Below are 21,410 nucleotides of genomic sequence, written 5' to 3' on the forward strand. Positions count from 1 at the left end.
TAGTTTACAAGAAAGAAGCATCTAGATATTCCTGTAGAAGGAAAAAAAAATGTCCTTCAAATGTGATCATTGTAGAATAAAGCTTTTGCCATCCCAGGAGAATCTGTGCCTGTATTGTCATTGTCAAATGTGTTATCTGAAGAGGTGACACAAAATACTAGAATATACCATACTAGAAAACACAAAATACAAAGCTACTAGAAGTAGCTTTGGTTGATTAGAGCAAGAGCAGTTCTGGATACTGCTGTCAGAGTAGTTTCTAATGGTCAAGTATATGTCAGACGTATTTTTGAGGGTGTTTTATTAGGAAGTTTTGTTTATTTTGTTAGATGAGTATTATCAACTTGTTTTGGACTTCGGAGAACTTGGGAACATGTGCACGATGTGAAGCTAGAGTATTGATTGTAGGAGAGGAATTATGAGACATTTCACATCTTTGGGACTTATTTCAAAGGGGCATGATGTTGACCCCAAAACCATGGTCAAACAGAATGGCATTTCATTGGTCACACTAGGCAGCTGAAACTTACATCTTTTTCTCCGGAAACTGACCCCCAACTATTTGTAAGAATTTATTTATCCCCTTGACTTCGGATAGAATGTGTCTACATATCTTCCCTCTTTGGGCTACTTATGTAAATTAGTTCCATTAGATCTAAAGTTCACTAAAGTGGGTTAATAAGAAATCAAATAGGCCCAAAAGAAATTGAACTATTTTGTTGTATTCTCCTTTCTGTTACCCTCTCTATGGCTTCCCTCTAGTGGCTACTCAGGAGGCTGAGTGAGGCAGGAGAGTTGCTTGAACCCAGGAGGCGGAGGTTGCAGTGAGCCGAGATCGCACCACCGTACTCCAGCCTGGACGACAGAGTGATACTCTGTCTCAAAAATAATAATAATAATTTGAAAAATAAGATGCTCCTTTTTTTTTTTTTTTTTTTTTTTTGAGACAGAATCTCGGTCTGTCACCCAGGGTGGAGGACAGTGGCACAATCTCAGCTCACTGCAAGCAAGCTCAGCCTCCCGGGTTCACGCCATTCTCCTGCCTCAGCCTCCCGAGTAGCTGGGATTACAGGTGCCTGCCACCACGCCCGGCTAATTTTTTGTATTTTTAGTAGAGACAGGGTTTCACCATGTTAGCCAGGATGGTCTCAATCTCCTGACCTCGTGATCCTCCTGCCTCGGGCCTCCCAAAGTCCTGGGATTACAGGCATGAGCCACCGCACCCAGCCGATGATCCTCCACTTTTAAAAAGCGTTCTGTATGTGCTATATACTGTCCTTGTTGCTTTTCTTAACATTAACCTGTCTAACCTCCTCGTTATAGACTTGGAACTGATCAGAGTTATAAACAAATGACCAGGATTCCCCACCTAGCAGAGTAGGGTTAACTGATCATTTGCCTTTCCCTAAGCCACAACTCTTTCCACCGTAACCCACACTTTCTCCTTTAGGCAAGTAGAGAAGGGCACGAGATGTGTCATATATGGATAAAGGAAATATTGAATTATTTCTGTGTTAGTCATCTTGAAAATAGATGATACTGTGTTGTTATGTTTTTATAATGTCTTTGAACAATGGCACTTTAGGAAATCTGCAATAAAGTAGAAAATTACTTTTTACTAATTATAAAAAATAGTCTGGGCATGGTGGCTTGTGCCTATAATCCCAGCTACTCAGGAGGCTAAGGTGGGAGGATCCCTTGAGCCCAGGAGGCAGAGTGTATTAGTCCATTTTCATACTATTATAAAGAACTGCCCAGGACCGGGTAGTTTATAAAGGAAAGAGGTTTAATTGACTCATAGTTCTGCATGGCTGGGGAGACCTCAGGAAACTTAAAATCATGGCATAAGGTGAAGAGGAAGCAAGGCACCTTCTTCACAAGGCAGCAGAAAGGAGAAGGGCATGTAGGAGGAACTGTCAAACACTTACAAAACCACCTGATCTTATGAGAACTCACTCACTGTCATGAGAACAGCATGGAAGAAACCAGCGCCATGATCCAAACATCTCCCACCAGGTCCCACCCTTGATACGTAGGGATTATGGGGATTACAATTCAAGATGAGATTTGGGTGGGGATGCAAAGCCTAACCATATCACAGAGGTTGCAGTAAGCACAGATCATGCCACTGTACTCTCCTCTGGGTGACAGAGCAAGTCCCTGTTTCTACATAAATAAAAATAAAGTAAAGTAATATAAACTAAAATAAAATAAACTAATATACTTGTGAGTATAGCCTATTATGAAATACAGGTTTATTTAGACTTTCATATCTAAAGGCAATGCTTAGCTAACATTATTTCACTGCATCATGAAGATATTTACTCCTGTGGACTATGGAATTTACAATTAAGAGATATTCTGGTAGTTACCCACTCATAAGTACCTAATGGCTAATTTTGAGAACTAAAGAACTATGCAGTGTAAATCAAACACAGTGAAAGAGTAAGACTTTTATAAATTAAGCTGTATTTTATTCTTAGTGAGTTTGGCTGTCAACTGCAACCCAAACAGACTTTGTGTTCAAGGGAGCATGTCAAAACATTGTAGCTTTAGTGTGTGATTTGTTTTTCCTCTTGGTAATTTTCATTTACATCCTTGAGTGTCTGGTTGTCTACAGGAGTGAGTATATTTCATTAAACTTTTCATGGGTTTAACGTGGAACATACTAGTTTTTTTCTCTTGTGGCTGGCGGATTGCCCCAAATGGGTTTCAAATGGCCTTTACAGATATTTATATGTAGTGAGTGCCTAGGATGTGAAAGGGATTTAATATGACAGATACTTATTTGCGGAATGCAAAGTTCAAACTCTCATGCCTTTTCTGTCTGCCTTGTCACATCCCTGTGCTGCTCTTAAATGTGTTCATCTTTCACTTAACCCTGATCTGCCCACCTGTCTGCTCAGATCTCTGAAAGGACTGACTCACTGTTGCCTCCTCAATCAACTGTAGACTCTAACATTCAAGGCCATTTATAATTGAGCCTTGACTTAACCCTTCCAGCCTCATTGCTGTCTCCTCCCTTGACTGGCTTTTCCTGAAGGTGCTCTGGGCTTTCCTTGCTCCTGTTACCGGCAAACTCCTCTCTGCCCCCCACTCACCGCCACCATCACCACCACAGACTTCATCCCCTCTGCATGTACCCCAAGCCAGCAATCTGTATTCCTGAGCAGACTTTCATAGCTAATAATTCCTGATTCTCACTCTGTCACAGAATTACCTAGGAAGAGGATATTCAGGTGACTCTGTAAAAGTAAGTTACCAGTGGGTATCCCACTGAACACAGCTAGAAAATCACCAGGCACACTTTGAGGAGAGGTGTTTTGAAGGACTGAGACCCTGCTGTGTGCATGCAGGCTGTAACTCCTCAAGTTTGGTCTGTCGTGACTTTGGCCCCATCTCTCTGTGCGCTGTTGAAGACCTTAGCTGCAGAGGGGCTTCTTTGTAAATTAAACATTTGGAATATGAGCATGGCAGGAACTTGAACCAATTTGTGAGAACCAGTGGGTTGTATGTGTGTATAGGGTGGGGGTGGGGTCTATAAGTGCAAGAAAGTACTTGTTGTCATCTAAGTCTATTAGCAGTAATCCCAATAATACAGAAATACTCTATTTTCAGTCACATTCCACATAAAAATGCTTTCTGAGCTTTTATCAAAAAGCAGTGACATGGATCAAGGGCAGTAATCTCAGTGCACGTAGCTAGCATTGATCCAGTGCTAACTCTGTATCATGAGCTCTGTGTGTAGTACCTCATTTGATCCTTCAGCTGTGAACCAGAGGTGGTGTTAGTGGCCTTTAAAAATGAGGAAACCAGCAGAGAGGGGATGAGGTCCTATAGCCAGTACATGGCGGAGCGTTTTTAGCAGCCCAGGCTCTTAAATACCCCAGGCTCATTTACTTAAATATCATGCCAATTTGCATCTCATGGATAGAGCAAGAATCTGCTGCCTTGTATATGGAAAAAAGTAAAGATTTATCTCTCCATTCTCTGCAAGTATAATGGGTTGTTGGGAAGCTAGGGTATGTGTTTTGGGGTACTCCACAGGCCCCTGGGATGCACAGAGCCCCACCTAACCCCTTTTTGAGAGTACCTTATTCTTGTGCTAGACATCTACATGATCAAGTTAGCCTAAAACTGGGATAGTGCTGTCTCTTTTTATATCAGATCTTCACATATGAGGAGTCTTAACATGGCCATGCAGGACGTTTCTTTTTCACTGAGCTCTAGAGAATTGCTGCTTTCTTTTCAGGTAGTTAATGTGTCTGGTTAGTGTCATGGTTACCATATCTTTATATTTTAGAAGCTAGCATTCATACATTTAATTTAGTTTTTTTCAACTTTTAAAACTATGTTAAAGTTGTTTTGTTGTTTTTTTTTTTTTGAGACAGAATTTTGCTCTTGTTGCCCAGGCTGGAGTACAATGGCGCAATCTCAGCTCACCACAACCTCCACCTTGCAGGTTCAAGCGATTCTTCTGCCTCAGCCTCCCAAATAGCTGGGATTACAGGCATGCACCACCACACCTGGCTAATTTTTGTATTTTTGGTGGAGACGGGGTTTCTCCCTGTTGGTCAGGCTGGTCTCTGTCTCCTGACCTCAGGTGATCCACCCACCTTGGCCTCCCAAAGTGCTGGGATTACAGGCATGAACCACCGCGCACAGCCAAAGTTTTATGTTACTAATTAACTTAAAAAATAAGTGGTTTCCTTTTTTTTTTTAAAGTGCTTTTAAATGTTAATTTCCACTTGTGAGCTGAGTTTGGGTCTCTGATACGAAGTGACTGACTCTTCGCAGTTATGTTTGAATGGGGATGACCTCCCTGAACACTTCACACATTCCAGGAAAATCTTCCTGACAAAGTGAGAACTGGGGTTATCATTCTGCTTTTGTGGAAGCACAAGGGCCATCTAAGTTTTGGGGTCTCTTTTGGGTTAATTTATCTGCCAGTCTTTCCTGAGCATCACAGAGCAATCACTTTGGATGTGGGATTTTACTTAATATAATTTTATTTGTTTTTCGTAGAGGAAATGCATGCTGAAATCTGTTATGCCGAGTGTCTCCTACAGAAAGCTGCACTCACGTTTGTGCAGGTAATGAATATTTGGCTTAGAATTTATATTGGCTGGGAAGACAGCCAGTGCTGCATAGAAAAATGTGGTGCATTCTATGTTAAAGCTTCAGTTCTTTTGACTTAGAGTTGTAATGGCAAATATTTGTTATTCTGATAAACTTTGGCTGAAAAAAGATGCTAGAGAGCTTTGTTCCTCCTCTACTGCACTTAAGAATCTATTTCAAATTGCACTCCATTGGGAATCATTGCCCTTTAAAGACTGTGCCTTTAAAGAAACTTTAGGCTAGGCGCGGTGGCTCATGTCTGTAATCCCAGCACTTTAGGAGGCTGAGGTGGGCGGATCACCTGAGGTCTGGGGTTCGAGACGAGCCTGGCCAACATGGTGAAACCCCGTCTCTACTAAAAATACAAAAAAAAAAAATTAGCCGGGCGTGGTGGCACATGCCTGTAATCCCAGCTACCCAGTAGGCTGAGGCAGGAAAATCACTTGAACCTGGGAGGTGGAGATTGCAGTGAGCTGAGGTCGCATCACTGCATTCCAGCTTGGGTGACAGAGCAAGACTCCGCCTCAAAAACAAAAAAGAAACTTTAAAGAAACTGCTTTGCAACTGCCACATCTAATTTTAAGATGCATCTGTGTGGAAACCGGGAGAATATTCCGCTTTGTACTTTCTACTGGTAGAGGCCGCACATGGCAGTGGCCTGGGCAGAGGAAGTGCCCCGTTTTACACCACTTGCCTCAGTGAAGTTCAGTTAGGCATATATGGAAAGTTCATGTACACTTCAAATTTTATTTTTCCCCTTCTTTCTGTATTCTAACTCCCCTTTCTTTTATTTCTTCCTTTGGAAAAACAGTTTTTTAAAAGTCACTAAACAATTAATCCTTTTCTTATGAGGCATTTTAATTTCACCTCTGGGAATTGGTACAGTCAGTACCTTGCCTATTTCTGTATCTTCCAATGCTTCTCTAAAACATAAATCTTCACATAATGGCTTCATGGGTGGCAGTGATGGCTACAGTGAGAGTGAGGTGGAGTAGAGAGTGTAAGAAATCAGAAAGAAATTCAACTGTGAAATGGAAAATCTTCCTCAATCACAATCTTTTTTTGTTGTTGTTGTGGAGGGGTGTGGGGTGGTTAGAGCCTCATTCTGTCACCCAGGCTGGGGTGCAGTGGCGCGATCTTGGCTCACTGCAACGTCTGCCTCCCGGGTTCAAGCAGTTCTTCTGTCTCAGTCCCCCGAGTAGCTGGGATTACAGGTGTGCGCCACCACACCTGGCTAATTTTTGTATTTTCAGTAGAGACAGGTTTTCACCATATTGGTCAGGCTGGTCTCGAATTCCTGACCTCAGGTGTTCCACCCATTTCAGCCTCCTGAAGTGCTGGGATTATAGACGTGAGCCACCATGCCTGGCCACAATCTTAAATTATTTGGCAGTTGCTTCTTTCTTTTCATGGAGGTTTACCTCTTAGGTTGGATTCTGGTTTAATAAAACGGAATCACTGTAGCCCATGACCCTGTTTCCTAAAACATAGACGTTACAAAGGCTGGTTGATAACAACGGTCTTATTGCCTCAGTAAGCATCATAATGATAGTTATGGAGGCCCAAGTTTTTTTCTGTTTTCCAAACAGGGATTTGGCAATCAAATCTGGGATTTGGAGGCTTATTTTATGTTTGCGGACTTGAAATTAAAGAGATATCCATATTTGTGCCCTCTTCCTCATGCCTCCCACCCAATCATTTTTATATTCATGCTGCTTTAGCCTTTTAAAGATTGTGCAACTCCATCTCTTTCTGTCATTGTTCTAGAAGAGGTGCTTATCCACTCTTTGCTGAACTGTACAGCAACCTAGTGACTCTCCCTCTCTAATTTCTTTTACCTTCAGCTCATTCCCTATTCTGCAGTTGAGGGTTGAGTACCCTCTTAGAAACGAGTCTCTGACTTGGTCAATTCTCTGCTTCAGCATTCAGTAGCTCTTACTGACTGTGGCAGTATTCTGTATCAGAATATCAGAAATGAAGGGGGTGCTTTTTCAAACAAAACTGGTACCTCCTCTCTATGTTCCCTTACCGCCCCCGCCCCTGCCAACACACACACACCTTACAGGTGTCGTTGGATGCCACTGACAGGGTTGCATATTGAGTAGCATGGCTGGAGGTAGCTTTCTTAACTCCTTGGTCATTCTCTTTGCAATAGATTCTTCAGCAGTGTGGAATTACATATGCACACGTGGCCAAACCCATCATGATCCTGAATGCTGCCCCGTCTTTCCACTTGAGTTTTACTTTGCTTACAAAGTTCACATCTGCTTTGCCTTTCTATACCTGGCCAGTTTCTAATTATTTTTGTGCTTAAAGCACCAATGCTTCCAGGAGGGATTTCTGGCCCTCTCCATGCTACTACTTTGTGTTCTCATGACATCCTGTGCATGATCCCATCCCCGTGCATGACTCCGTCCCTATGCCTGGCTCCTTCTCCACACATGACGCCTTCCCTTAACATACTGTATTACTTTCATCTGTTTTTGCATTTGGGTGCCTGGTATAAAATAGGCATTAAATTTAAGTTTGATGAATCCTGAAATGAAATATGGTTTTTTTTTTTCGAGGCATATTTCAAGCTAATTTAAGAAATTCTTTTCTGGTTGGTATTGGATCTTATGTAATCATAAGATTCCTTAAATTAAGAAGATAAACAGTGAATTTCATATCTATTGATTCTTATAATAATTAGAACAATAAATATTGAAGCAATTAATGAAATTAGTAAATGAAAGTCAGTTTTTCTTTTGCTACAGGAGGATGCTTAAGTATATAAGAAATACATATCAGAGCATTTACTTTTTACTTTTTTTTTTTTTTGAGATGGAGTCTCGCTGTGTCATCAGGCTGGAGTTCAGTGGTGCGATCTCGGCTCACTGCAGCCTCCGCCTCCCAGATTCAAGTGATTCTCCTGCCTCAGCCTCCTGAGTAGCTGGGACTACAGGCACCCGCCACCATGCCTGGCTAATTTTTGTATTTTTAGTAGAGATGGGGTTTCACCATGTTGGCCAAGATGGTCTCGATCTCTTGACCTCGTGATCCACCCGCCTCAGCCTCCCAAAGGGATTACAGGTGTGAGCCACTGTGCCCGGCCAGAGCATCTTTCTGATATGAATAGACTAGAAAAACTTTCTCTCTGGAAATGCAGAACATAGGACTGTCTCCACTAGCACCATCTATTAGAGTAACTTCCTTCAAGTAGTTATTTGATGTAATTTATTGAGAGATTGTCTTAGAATCTTAGAATGCTGACCCCGAAAACGCCATTCATCCAGGCCAACTGCCTCAATTTTATTGTCGATGACCATCAGATAAACAGAACTGAAGTGGTTTTGTTTTCCTAAAACAAAATTGCATAGTAGTGACAGCCACTTCAGAAACCAGACCAGTTATTTTGGGCCTGGAAATGTGTATGAGTAAAATTCACAACATTAAATAGACTCTGACTGCTAAAGTACTCTGTGAAAGAAGGACCATTGTCCCCTTTACTGGGTGTAATGTACTGGAAGGTTTGGCCTTAGAGCAGATTGCAAAGTCATCCAGTTTAGATTCTGTTAAACCCACAAGAAAATAGCTCGGTAGATGTCGATGTTTATTAAAATAATTTGGATCACATATGGGCCCTAATTGGTGAGGATTACCTCCTTAGTAATATAAAATAATTGAAGGATTTTACAAGTATTTTCTTTTTGTTGTCTTCTAATGTGGAAGAAAAAGTACCCCAAAAACTTTTAAATGTAAAGCAAGAGTATGTGTTAATTTCAAAATTATGTCTTCAAAATACTTTTTTTGTTTGTTTTTGTTTTTCTAATCGCACAAACACACAACTGTGGGGACAATTTAAACTTGTTTGCTAAATAATCTAATTTTTTAACTGAATTATTTTCAGGATGAAAATATGATCAACTTCATCAAAGGTGGACTCAAAATTAGAACAAGTTACCAAATATATAAGTAAGTTAAAAAGTGAGATGTGATTTGTAAATAATTCTGTGCTGCATACTCCTTTGTTCTTCACAGTTCTCCTAAATTAAGTTTGACTAGGAGTTTTTATTTCGTGTTGGTAAAAATGAACTTGATTTTTTGCTCAGTGTGTATTCAGTGTTATAGGACAACAGAATTTAAGTTTAAATACAATTTTAAGAGCAAATTAGTTGAAAATAAAGCTACTGACATATTTTCTGATTACATAATTTGAGTTTCTCCTTTGAACAATTTATAAATTTAAAATTATAGTAATATCTTTGGTTCAGATTCCAGAGCAGCACTGCCCACTAGAACTTTCTGCAGTAAATGGAAATGTTCACCTGAGGTGACCATAGTGTTGTTTGTATCCTTATTGATTTTTTTTTTTTTTTTTTTTTGTGGTATGGAGGCTCGCTCTGTCACCCAGGCTAGAGTGCAGTGGTGCGATCTCGGCTCACTGCCGGCTCCATCTCCCGGGTTCATGCCGTTCTCCTGCCTCAGCCTCCCTAGTAGCTGGGACTACAGGCGCCTGCCACCACACTCGGCCAATTTTTTGTAATTTTAGTAGAGACAGGGTTTCACTGTGTTAACCAGGATGGTCTCAATCTCCTGACCTCGTGATCTGCCTGCCTCGGCCTCCCAGAGTGCTGGGATTACAGGCATGAGCCACTCACCCGGCCATCCTTATTGATTTTTATCCAGTTGTCTTTTATTTACCCAGTGTTAAAGTCTCTAAGTTTGAATCTGGAGTCATCTCTTTCTTCCTTTAGTTCTGTCAGTGTTTGCCTCATATATTTAGGAGCTCTGTTGTCAGGCTCATATAATATGTCTTTATAATTGTTCTGTCTTCCTAATGAATTAACCTTTTCTTCATCTTGAAATGTCTCTATTTAACTCTGGTAATGTTCTTTGTCTTGAAATCTGTATGTCTAATATTCATATAGGCACTCATGCTTTTTATAATTAGTCTTTGCATGGTATATATTCTTTTACTTTAAACCTATTTTTGTTTTCATATTTAAATTATATTTTTAAATATTTAAATTGTATTTCTTATAGATGCACATAGTTGTTGGGCAGTTGATATGTTTGCACTTGTTACTACCATTTTGCTTTTTCTCTTTGCCTCATCTGTTCTCTCACCCTTTTTCCCTGTCTTCTTTTGCTTTAATAACATTTTTAAAACTGTTGTTCTCTTAGCTGTACTCTCTAATTTTTTTTGTGGTTGCTCTAGTGTTTATAATATTCTTTTTAACTTATTACAGTCAACTTAGAGTTAATATTGTAGCACTGGACATAAATTGTAAGAACTTTGCAAAAGTGTAATTTCATTTACCACATTTTGTCCTTTATGCTTTTTTTTTTTTTTTTTTTTTTTGAGACCGAGTCTTGCTTTGTTGCCCAGGCTGGAGTGCAGTGGTGCGATCTCAGCTCACTGCAACCTCTGCCTCCTGGGTTCAAGCAATTCTCCTGTCTCAGCCTCCTGAGCAGCTGGGACTACAGGCATGTACCATCACGGCCAGTTATTTTTGTATTTTTAGTAGAGATGGAGCTTCACCATATTGGCCAGGCTGGTCTCGAACTCCTGACCTTGTGATCCACCCGCCTCGGCCTCCCAAAGTGCTGGGATTACAGGTGTGAGCCACTGCTCCTAACCCTTTATGCTATTTTTATGATGTATAGCACACTTACATATATTATAAACCCTACAATACAGCGTCAGACTTTCCCTTTATTCAGTTATATGTTGTAGTCTTCTCTCTTTACCCATATTCTTACCATATTTCATATTCTTATTCAAAATGGTAAATATATTTCCTGTTTACTTTCAGACTGAGGAACTTCCTTTAGCATTTCTTATGGGTGTCAGCTTTTAACAAATTCTATTTTCATTTATGTTAAAATATATTTACTTTTTACTTTTTCTTTTCAAGGTTATTTTTGCTAACTACAGTATTCTGAGTCGATGGGTTTTTCCTTCTTTCGGCTCTTTAAAACTGGCTTCCCATTGTGTTAAAGCCTCTGTTATTCAGTTTTCATTTGTATTGTTGTTCCCCTATATGTAATGTGTCTTCTCTTCTGGCTTTTTTGAAGACTGACTCGTTTGTATCTTTGGGTCTCAGTAGTTTGGCTAGGATGTGCCTAAGTGTGGTTTTGAGAAATTTGTGGTCATAATTTTTCAAACTTTTTTTCTGCCCCATTCTTACTTTCTTCTCTCCTGAGACTCCTACTTTTTCCCCTTCATTTTCCAGTGTATGAAAATATGTTTTAAATGTATATTTTATATTTTTCCAGAATTTATGATAGTTATTTGTGGGAAAGTTAATCCGACATAAGCTACCCTGCCATTACTGGTAGCAGAACCAAAATTTAGTATTTTAAGAGGTGCTTCCATTGAAAATCCTTTCACAAAACTGCGTTTCATTCAAAATCCTGGAAAGGGGTGGTAGATCTTGGGTACCTGACATGCTGTTCTATAGATTTCTTTGTGAAGTATTTTTAGAAAATATAAACAAATGTTAAATTCAATGCTAATTGCCGTTTTAGTCATCAAAACTTAAAAATACTAAAGGAATTAAAATAAGCCTGTAGAGGCAAAGACATACAGGTATACCTCAGAGATATTTTGGGTTCCAGACCACTACAATAAAGTGAATATTGCAATAAAGTGAGTCACAAACTTTTTGGTTTCCTTGTGCATATAAAAGTTATGGGCCGGGCGCGGTGGTTCACGCCTATAATCCCAGCACTTTGGGAGGCCGAGGCGGGCAGATCCACGAGGTCAGGAGATTGAGACCATGGTGAAACCCTGTCTCTACTAAAAATACAAAAAATTAGCTGGGCGCGGTGGCCGGTGCCTGTAGTCCCAGCTGCCTGGGAGGCTGAGGCAGGAGAATGGTGTGAACCCGGGAGGCAGAGCTTGCGCTCCAGCCAGGGCGACAGAGCGAGACTCCGTCTCAAAAAAAGAAAAAAAAATGTTGATACTGTACTGTATTCTATTAAGTCTGCCAATACCATTATGTCTACAAAATATACATACCCTAATTGACAAACACTGTTTGCTAAAAAAAATGCTAACAATTATCTGAGCCTTCAGCAAGTGATAATGTTTTTGTTGGTGGAGGTCTTGCCTCCATGTTGATGGGTGCTGACATTCAGGGTAGTGGTTGCTGAAGGTTGGGGTGGCTATAGCAATTTTTTAAAAAAGGACAACAGTGAGGTTTGCCATACCTATTAACTTTTCCTTTCGTAAAAGATTTTTCTGTAGGATGTAATACTGCTCGATGGCATTTTACCCACAGGAGAACTTCTTTCAGAATTAGAGTCCATGCTCTCAAATCTTGCTGCTGCTTTATCAGCGAAGTTTATTTAATATTACAAATCCTTTGTTGTCATATCAACAATGTTTATGGCATCTTTACCGGGAGTAGATTTTATCTCAAGAAACTACTTTCTTGCTCATCCATAAGAGGCAACTCCTCATCCATTAAAGTTTCATCATGAGATGGCAGCAGTCAGTCACATCTTCAGGCTCCACTTCTAATTCTAGTTCTCTTGCTGTTTCTAACACCTCTGAAGTTACTTTCTCCACCAAAGTCTTGAACCCCTCAAAATGATCATGAGAGTTGAAATCTGCTTCTTCCAAACTCCTGTTAATGTGGACATTTTGACTTCCTTCCATGAGTCATGAATGTTCTCTATGACATGTAGAATGATGAATCCTTTTCAGAAGGCTTTCTATTTCCTTTCCCTGGATCCATTAGAGGAATCACTGTGGCAGCAATAGCCTTATAAAGTGTGCTTCTTAAATAATAAGACTTGAAAGTCAAAATTACTCCTTGATCCTTGGGCTGCAGAATGGATGTTGTGTTAGTAGGCATGAAAACAAAAGAATCCTTGCATACATCTCCTTCAGAACTCTTAGGTGACTAGGTGCATTTTCAGTGAGTAATAATACTTTGAAAAAAATTTTTTTTTTTTTCCTGAGCAGTGGATCTCAACAGTAGACTGAAAATATTTAGTAAACCATGCTATAAACAGATGTGCTATCATCCAGGCTTTGTTGTTTTAGTTATAGAGCATGGGCAGAGTAGATTTAGGACAATTGTTAAGGGCCTTTGGATATTTGGAATAGTAAATGAATACTGGCTTCCATTTAAAGTCACCGGTTCCATTAGCCTCTAACAAGAGTCAGCCTGACCTTTGAAGTTTTGAAGCCAGGCATTGACTTCTCCTCTCTAGATATGAAAGTTCTAGATAGCCTCTTCTTCCAATAGAAGACCATTTTGTCTACATTGAAAATTTGTTGTTTAGTGCAGCCACCTTTATCAGTGATCTTAGCTAGATATTCTAGATAACTTGCTACTGCTTCTACGTAAGCACTTGCTGCTTCACTTTGTACTTTTTTTTTTTTTTTTTGAGATGGAGTCTCGCTCTCTTGCCCAGGCAGGAGTGCAGTGGCACGATCTCAGCTCACTGCAACCTCTGCCTCCCAGGTTCAAGTGATTCTCCTGCCTCAGCCTCCCAAGTAGCTGAGACTACAGGCGTGCACCACCATGCCAGGCTAATTTTTGTATTTTTAGTAGAGACAGTGTTTCACCATGCTTGGCTAGGCTGGTCTCGAACTCCTGACCTCATGATCCAGCCACCCTGGCCACCCAAAGTGCTGGGATTACAGGTGTGAGCCACCGTGCCTGGCTGCACTTTTATGTTATAGAGATGGTGTCTTTCCTTAAATTCATGAACCAACCTCTGTTAGCTTCCAAGTTTTTTTTCTTCAGCTTCCTCACCTCTCTCAGCCTTTATGGAGTTAAAGAGTTAGGGTCTTGTTCTGGATTAGGCTTTGGCTTAAGGGAGTGTTGTGGACTGTTTGTTCTATCCAGACCACTACAGCTTTCTCCATATCAGCAATAGGGCTGTTTTGTTTTCGTATCACTTGTGCATTCACTGAAGTAGCACTTTTAATTTTGTTCAAGAACTTTTCTTTTGCACTTACAAGGTGACTGTTTGGCACAAGAGGCCTAGCTTTCAGCCTGTCTTGGCTTTTGACATGCCTTCCTCACTAAGCTTAATTATTTCTAGGTTTTGATTTCAAGTGAGAGAGGGGCGACTCTTCCTTTCACTTGAACACTGAGAGGCCACTGCAGAGTTACCAATTGGCCTAATTTCAATATTGTTTTGTCTCAGGGGACAGGGAGGCCTGAGGAGAGAGATGGGGGAGCAATCTGTCAGAAGAGCAGTCAGAACACACACAACATTTATTGAGAACTTCCTCTGTCTCATATGGCTGTGGTTCATGGCCCCCTCAAACAGTTACAGTAGCAGTAACATTTAAGGTTTCCCATCACAGATCACCATTAACAGATGCAATAATAATTTAAAAGTTTGGAAATTTTATGAGAATTACTAAAATGTGACTCTGAAACACAAAGTGAGCACGTATTGTTGGAATGTGCTCGAATACGCTTGCTCAACACAGAGTTGCTGCAGATCTTCAATTTGTAAAAAATGCAGTACCCACAAAGTGCAATACAGTGAAGTGCAATAACAAGGTATGCCTTTCCATATCAGTGAAATGAACCCCAGGGTTTTTGAAAGAGACAGCATGTGTGTGTGCATACATGGATTTACACACACACACACACACACTCTTACCTGGGAATTCAAAATATACTAAATTCCTTTATATACATAGGCCCTTTCAAAACAGTGAAGAAATATAGGTACTTTAGGAAGTGTTTTTGGGGGCTGGGCGCGGTGGCTCAAGCCTGTAATCCCAGCACTTTGGGAGGCCGAGGCGGGTGGATCACGAGGTCAGGAGATCGAGACCATCCTGGCTAATACGGTGAAACCCCGTCTCTACTAAAAATACAAAAAAAAAAAAACTAGCCGGGCGTGGTAGCGGGCGCCTGTAGTCCCAGCTACTTGGGAGGCTGAGGCGGGAGAATGGCGTGAACCCGGGAGGCGGAGCTTGCAGTGAGCCAAGATCGCGCCACTGCACTCCAGCCTGGGAGACACAGCGAGACTCCGTCTCAAAAAAAAAAAAAAAAAAAAAAAAAAAAAAAAAAAAAAAGGAAGTGTTTTTGGGAAAATTGTTCATTTTATGGAAAAATCATTAAGAGGAAAAAAGTCCATATAAGTTTAATATTAAAAGATTTAAAAACAATTCTAGCAGGAAACATTAAGAAAGTGTTTTTATAATTCTTAAATATAAAGGCTTTAAACTTTTTTATTTTTTGTTTTTTAACTTTGAAATAATTTGAAAATTTTTACAAAATATTTCCATATAGCCTTCACTCAGATTTACAAATGTTAATATTCTGCGGAAGCACATTACAATGATTAAAATCAGGACACTGACATGGATACAGTATTAATATTTACTCCATGGCCTTTACTTAAATTTCTCCAGTTGTCTCATCAATGCCCTTTTTCTGGCTCAGGATCCAACCTGGGATCCTGGATACTGAGTTTAGCTGTCATGTCTCCTGAGTCTCTTCTCATCCGGAATAGTTCCTCAGTCTTTGTCTTTAATGATGTTGACACTTTAAAAGAATAAACTGGCCAGTTATTTAGTAAAACAACCATCAATGTGGACTTTCCTAATGTTTCTTCACGATTAAATTCAGATTATGAATCTATGGCAAAAATACCATAGAAATGATATCATTAGGTACATGATGTCAGTTTCAAAGGCCTTTTAGCCATGGCATAAAATCAGAAATCAGAGGAAATTCATTGAGCTGACCAAAAAACATGCATCATTTTATTTGGCAAAATACACCATAAAAAAAAATAAATGACTCAGGGGAAATGACAGCAGGGGATACTTGTAGGCTGGTGGGCATCTGAATTGACTCTCTAAACCCTTAAATTTTTTGTAAACTGGAAGTTAGGTCTATAGGCTTGCTAGATTCAGATTAAAAATATTTGGCTAGACTGGATCACAGGTGTAGTTGCACATTTTATAATTGCATCACACCAGGTGATACATGATATCTCCATATTCCTTATTATTAAAAAAATTTGTCAATTTGATAAGCAATTCCCAGTTATTATCAATTTTTATATTTTTCTCATTGTTTTAGTTTGTATTTCTCTGGTAAAGATTTGCCTTTTGAAGATAATGTGAACAGGCAAGAGAGAAATACGTAGAAAATATAGTGAGAAGTTGGAAAGATGTGCGTGGATGGAGCAGGAAGAAAGCAGAGGACAGATGGGGCCATTGTGATGGCCTTTGCTTTGTTGTTTTCAGTCTGTCCTGGTCCCAAGCCCTAATTTATTTGGTCTATTTGAGACAATGGCAGTCACACTGAAGTTCAGATCTTCTTGCTAGTAGCATTTCATTTCCTTGGGCTGCAGTGTGTGCAGTGGTTGAGGAGCTGAGCCCTCTCAAGCAGTCCGCTGTAAGATGCTGCTGGAAGCTGTGGGATGGCAGCCTGTAGTCCTGTGGCTCCTGGCTGGTGCTTGCCAATGGATGAACCCTCTCTTTAAGCCCAGAAACACTGGTTCTGCTAGACACTGTAAAAATGAGTGTCTCCTTTTTCCTTGATGATTATTACCTAGTATCCTTAAGAGTAAACTCAGCACAGCATCATCCATTTAAAATTTTGACGGTATTTTAATTAATGACATTTATTTTACAGTATGTAATTGTAAAATGTGATTTAATATTTATTTTCAGAGTCATGGTCAACTTACGCTATCACTTTTTTTCTTCAATCCAGAGAATGTCTTTCTATTCTGCATGAAATTCAGAAGAACAAACTTCAGCAGGAATTCTTCTATGAGTTTGAAGGGGGTGTCAAGCTTGGCACTGGGGCCTTTAATTTGGTAAGGAAGCACTATATAGAAACCAGAACTTTTGCAGAAGAACCTAAGGTTATCTGTGCCTTCTCCACTGCATTTGAACCTTATCCTGAACCTCTCCCTGGGTTGGTTGACAAACAGCTAGAGTGGGATCAGTTTTCCGGCACTGTGACCCAGTGTGTTATGAAGTTCCACACATGCTCAGAGTAGCTTTGGATTGTAAAATGTAAGGGAAGCCTGTGGCACTCTGAATAGACTAGTAAGATTTTGGTGACGGGCGGATCACAAGGTCAGGAGATCAAGACCATCCTGGCTAACACAGTGAAACCCGTCTCTACTAAAAAATACAAAAAAATAGCCAGGCGAGGTGGCAGGCGCCTGTAGTCCCAGCTACTCAGGAGGCTGAGGCAGGAGAATGGCGCAAACCTGGGAGGTGGAGCTTGCAGTGAGCTGAGATCTGGCCACTGCACTCCAGCATGGGCGACAGAGCGAGACTCCGTCTTAAAAAAATATATATTAAAAAAAAAAAAAAAAAAAGATTTTGGTAACAAGGAACAGTGGAATCCATTTCCACATTGGAAATATTGTTGCAATGACAGTGACGGCTCTGGAATTGAAAATGTGTGAGGGACCAGTATAACTTGAGGAATGATTTTTGATGATCCCTGAGGAGATGAAGTCTGAGTAGTAATCTGTCAAATTCCAATATGTTATTAAGAGATTTTTAAATTTTGTTGATGGTTCACTGGAATTAGTGAAAAAACAAAGTGGTCAAGAGAAGTATACACGTGAGTGTATGTGCCGCTTTGGCCACTTTGCTTACGAACCCGTGGGTGATGATTGGGAAAGAGGCTGACTGGTACCCACAGAATGAACCATCCTATCCAATTGGTTGTTAAAATCCTCTTTTGCTAAGGTCATCTTTTGATGTGTATCCACATGGGAACATTTTCTGCCCGTTCAGGAAGATCTGTCCACATACTTCTTCCCCAGACCTCTTTGTCACCAATTTTCCAATCATGTTCTTTCCAAGCCTGTGCCCATCCAACCAAACCATTGTCTACATCCCCTGAATCAGCATATATAATTGCACATCTGGCCATTTTTCCTTTCAAGCATAGTGCATAACCAGGTGCACTGCCCAAGGTTCTGCCCACTGGAAGAATATTCCCTCACCACTGTCCTTTAGGAATATCCCGGAGAGAAGTGGTAGTGCTGCAGCTGTCCACTTCTGGGTGGTGTCTACACATCTCACAGACTATGACTGATTTTTGCTTCTGGGAAAGGAAACTAAGAAACCTTGCCTGGACATGGGCTTTGAGGGGTTGCCTTCTTGTCACTTCTTCACACCACATCAAAGTTCCCACTATTCTATAGAGAACACTGGAAAGACCAGCCTTAAAACAAAACTTTTTATTTTTATTTTTATTTTTATTTTTTGAGACGGAGTCTCGCTGTGTAGCCCAGGCTGGAGTGCAGTGGCCGGATCTCAGCTCACTGCAAGCTCCGCCTCCCGGGTTCACACCATTCTCCGGCCTCAGCCTCCCGAGTAGCTGGGACTACAGGCGCCCGCCACTTCGCCCGGCTATTTTTTTGTATTTCTTAGTAGAGACGGGGTTTCACCGTGTTAGCCAGGATGGTCTCGATCTCCTGACCTCGTGATCCGCCCATCTCGGCCTCCCAAAGTGCTGGGATTACAGGCTTGAGCCACCGCGCCCGGCCAAAACAAAACTTTTTAAAGGTTCATTGTTATAGCTAAATAAAATTTATTTATAAATGATTGTTACAATATGTGGTCACAGAAATATCTGGTGGTTAAAAGTTGTTTCCAATTTTTCACATTATTGAAGCATTAAAACTGTAAGTTAAATTTGTTTGCAGTTAGAAACGCTAACACATAAGTACACTGTATTTTTTTTTCTTACAGATGCTGTCCCTTTTACCAGCAAGGATTATCAGACTACTGGAATTTATTGGATTTTCTGGAAATAGGGTACAAATTTAATTTTATCTTAATTTTGACAGGGAAGATTAAATATTATTTATTGAATATGAGGGCAATGCAACATGTCTGCATAACTGGCTTGATAATTATTGGCAATTTGTTTGTGGGACAGAAAATAAGCCTTTGATTCTTGATCACATTTTTCAGGAGTTAGATGTAGTTTTTCTGTTGAAAGTTAAAAATGTTCACCCTTGTTATCCAAATTCTTGGATGAAAAATTATGTGTTGCTAATATTGCTTCTTGCTAGATCTTATTACTCTCACATGCTTTCCTATGCTTTCTTAATAGTTAAGCAGCCCCAGAGTTGCCCTCCTTAAGATGAAGAAATTAGCTGGATTTCCCTGTCTAATATTTTATGATTTTCATGGATCAAATACGATGCAGAATTTTGGATTTCCATGTGTTTCCACAAGTTTCTTTATAAAACTAAATGACGAAATATGTTTTTCATGAGTTTTATTTATTAAATGTCTGTGCGTTTATGGTTTGGTAGTGAATATATCACTTTTATTAACCATGACACTCAATATGCTATTATAAGAGTTGCCTCATGGCAAAAAGTGTCGATTAAAAGAGCAGGTTTTGAGAAATGTGTGAGAGCAAGTATAAGCAGCTATCGCTTTTTTTCCTGTCTTTTCTACTGTCCATGTTCTTCATGAGCTATGGTGTATTTATGGTGATTCCTTCATAATGTTGTCCATTCTGACTCTGTGTTTCATGGTCACCCTTCTCCTTAACTGTTCACCTTCTACCTGATTCCTTCAGAGGCTCTGAATTGCCTCTCGAATAAAGTTCAAACTATTAATGGCTTCAGGGACCCCATGGTCTGATTCTAGCCAGTGTTTCCAGCCATGCTACCCATATTCCTCACATTCCCAGTACTCCTGTTAAACTGGGCAATCTGTTGTTCCCCAGCAAGTCCTGTGCTTTTGTTTCCATGCTTTTGCTTTTCTCTGTTTTGGATATCCTCCCCAACTGGCTTCCTCCCAAATAATTGTCTCTCAAGAGCTCTTCCATCCACTAGGGTTGAGATAAATGCCACCTATCTCACAAAGCTGTCCCTCATACTCCCTTAGTGAGGCTCAAGCATTCCTGACTTTCAGAATTGTCTATTTATCCTTCTTACAATCTCTCTCCATATTCTAATAAGGTCATTGTGTTCACATACTGTCTTCTCTATTTAATAGAAAGATCTTTGAAGACATAGACCATGTTTGTTCATATCCGCCATAGTGCCTTGCACTTAAATCCTCAATATGTTTTAGTGAATATTTCTATCAGAGAAATAGAGTATCTCCATGAAATGAACACAGCCCGTTTCTCTCTTCAGAATCACATGATATAAAAGGATTTATGAGAGTGTCTTATGCAAGTTTAATAAGGTTCATTTCTAGTTAGGCATTACCACCATTCTAGTTCCTTTAAAAAGAAACCCCACCTTCATGGAGGATAAGGATATATGAACTAGCATTTTTAAGTTTCTGAATAGGCCAGGCATGGTTGCTCATGCCTGTAATCCCAGCACGTTGGGAGGCTGAGGTGGGTGGATCGCTTGAGCCCACGAGTTCGAGAGCAGCCTGGGTAACATGTTAAAATCCTGTCTCTACAAAAAATACAAAAATTAACTGGCCGTGGTGGTACACACCTGTAGTCACAGCTACTTGGGAGGCTGTGGTGGGAGGATCACCTGAGTCTAGAGAGGTGGGGGATGCAGTGAGCCATGATTGTGCCACTGTACTCCAACCTGGGTGACAGAATGAGACTCTGTCTCAAAATTAAAGAGTTTCTAAATAGAAAGTCAAATACCACGTTTTCACTTATAAATGGGAGCTAGACAATGGTACATATGGACATACAAAGTGGAATAATAGACATTGGAGGCCATCAAAGGTGGGAGGGGTGGGGAAGAGAGGGTTGAAAAATTACCTGTTGGGTATGATGTTCATTCGTGGGGTGATGGGTACACGAAAAGCCCAGACTTCACCACAGCATAATATGTGAAATCTGTACTTGTAACCCCTCGATATATAAAAATGTTTAAAAAGTTTCTGAATATGATTTTCTAGCCGTGTTCTCTTTCTAAAATGCATTTAATTCCCATAGGAGTTGGGCCTCCTGCAGTTACGCGAAGGTGCCTCGGGAAAAAGCATGAGGTCTGCACTGTGCTGCTTAACCATCTTAGCTTTTCATACTTACATCTCCCTAATACTTGGTAAGATCTGGATTAGGTTGTTTCATTGAACATTGATTATCTTGGCCAGACATGGTGGGTTACACCTGTAATCCCAGCTACTTGGGAGGCTGAGGTGGGAGGATCGGTCGAACCCAGGAGTTTGAGGCTGCAGTGAGCTATGATCACGTCATTGCACTGGATCCAGCCTGGGCAACAGAGTGAGATCCTGTCTCCAAATTAAAAAACAAAACAAAAAGTTGATTATTTTTAATCTGAGTAAGTAAAAGTTTAGAAAGATCAACAAAAGCTAGTAGTTCATATCTGCTTACTTATTTTTT

General features: G+C 40.3%; 1 protein-coding gene across 1 annotated transcript in view; it reads left to right on the forward strand.

The window, feature by feature from the left end:
• Positions 1–21,410, forward strand: part of TTC39B (tetratricopeptide repeat domain 39B) — a 141,885-nt gene that overhangs the window by 99,424 nt on the left and 21,051 nt on the right. Inside the window, exons 7-11 of the mRNA XM_015117669.3 lie at positions 5,026–5,093; positions 9,008–9,072; positions 16,812–16,917; positions 18,821–18,886; positions 21,003–21,111. Of these exons, the coding sequence (XP_014973155.1) occupies positions 5,026–5,093; positions 9,008–9,072; positions 16,812–16,917; positions 18,821–18,886; positions 21,003–21,111 (414 nt within the window). The remainder of the gene's footprint in view (positions 1–5,025; positions 5,094–9,007; positions 9,073–16,811; positions 16,918–18,820; positions 18,887–21,002; positions 21,112–21,410) is intronic.

Source organism: Macaca mulatta, chromosome 15 (genome assembly GCF_049350105.2).
Source record: "Macaca mulatta isolate MMU2019108-1 chromosome 15, T2T-MMU8v2.0, whole genome shotgun sequence".
In the NCBI taxonomy this organism is placed as follows: Eukaryota; Metazoa; Chordata; class Mammalia; order Primates; family Cercopithecidae; genus Macaca; species Macaca mulatta.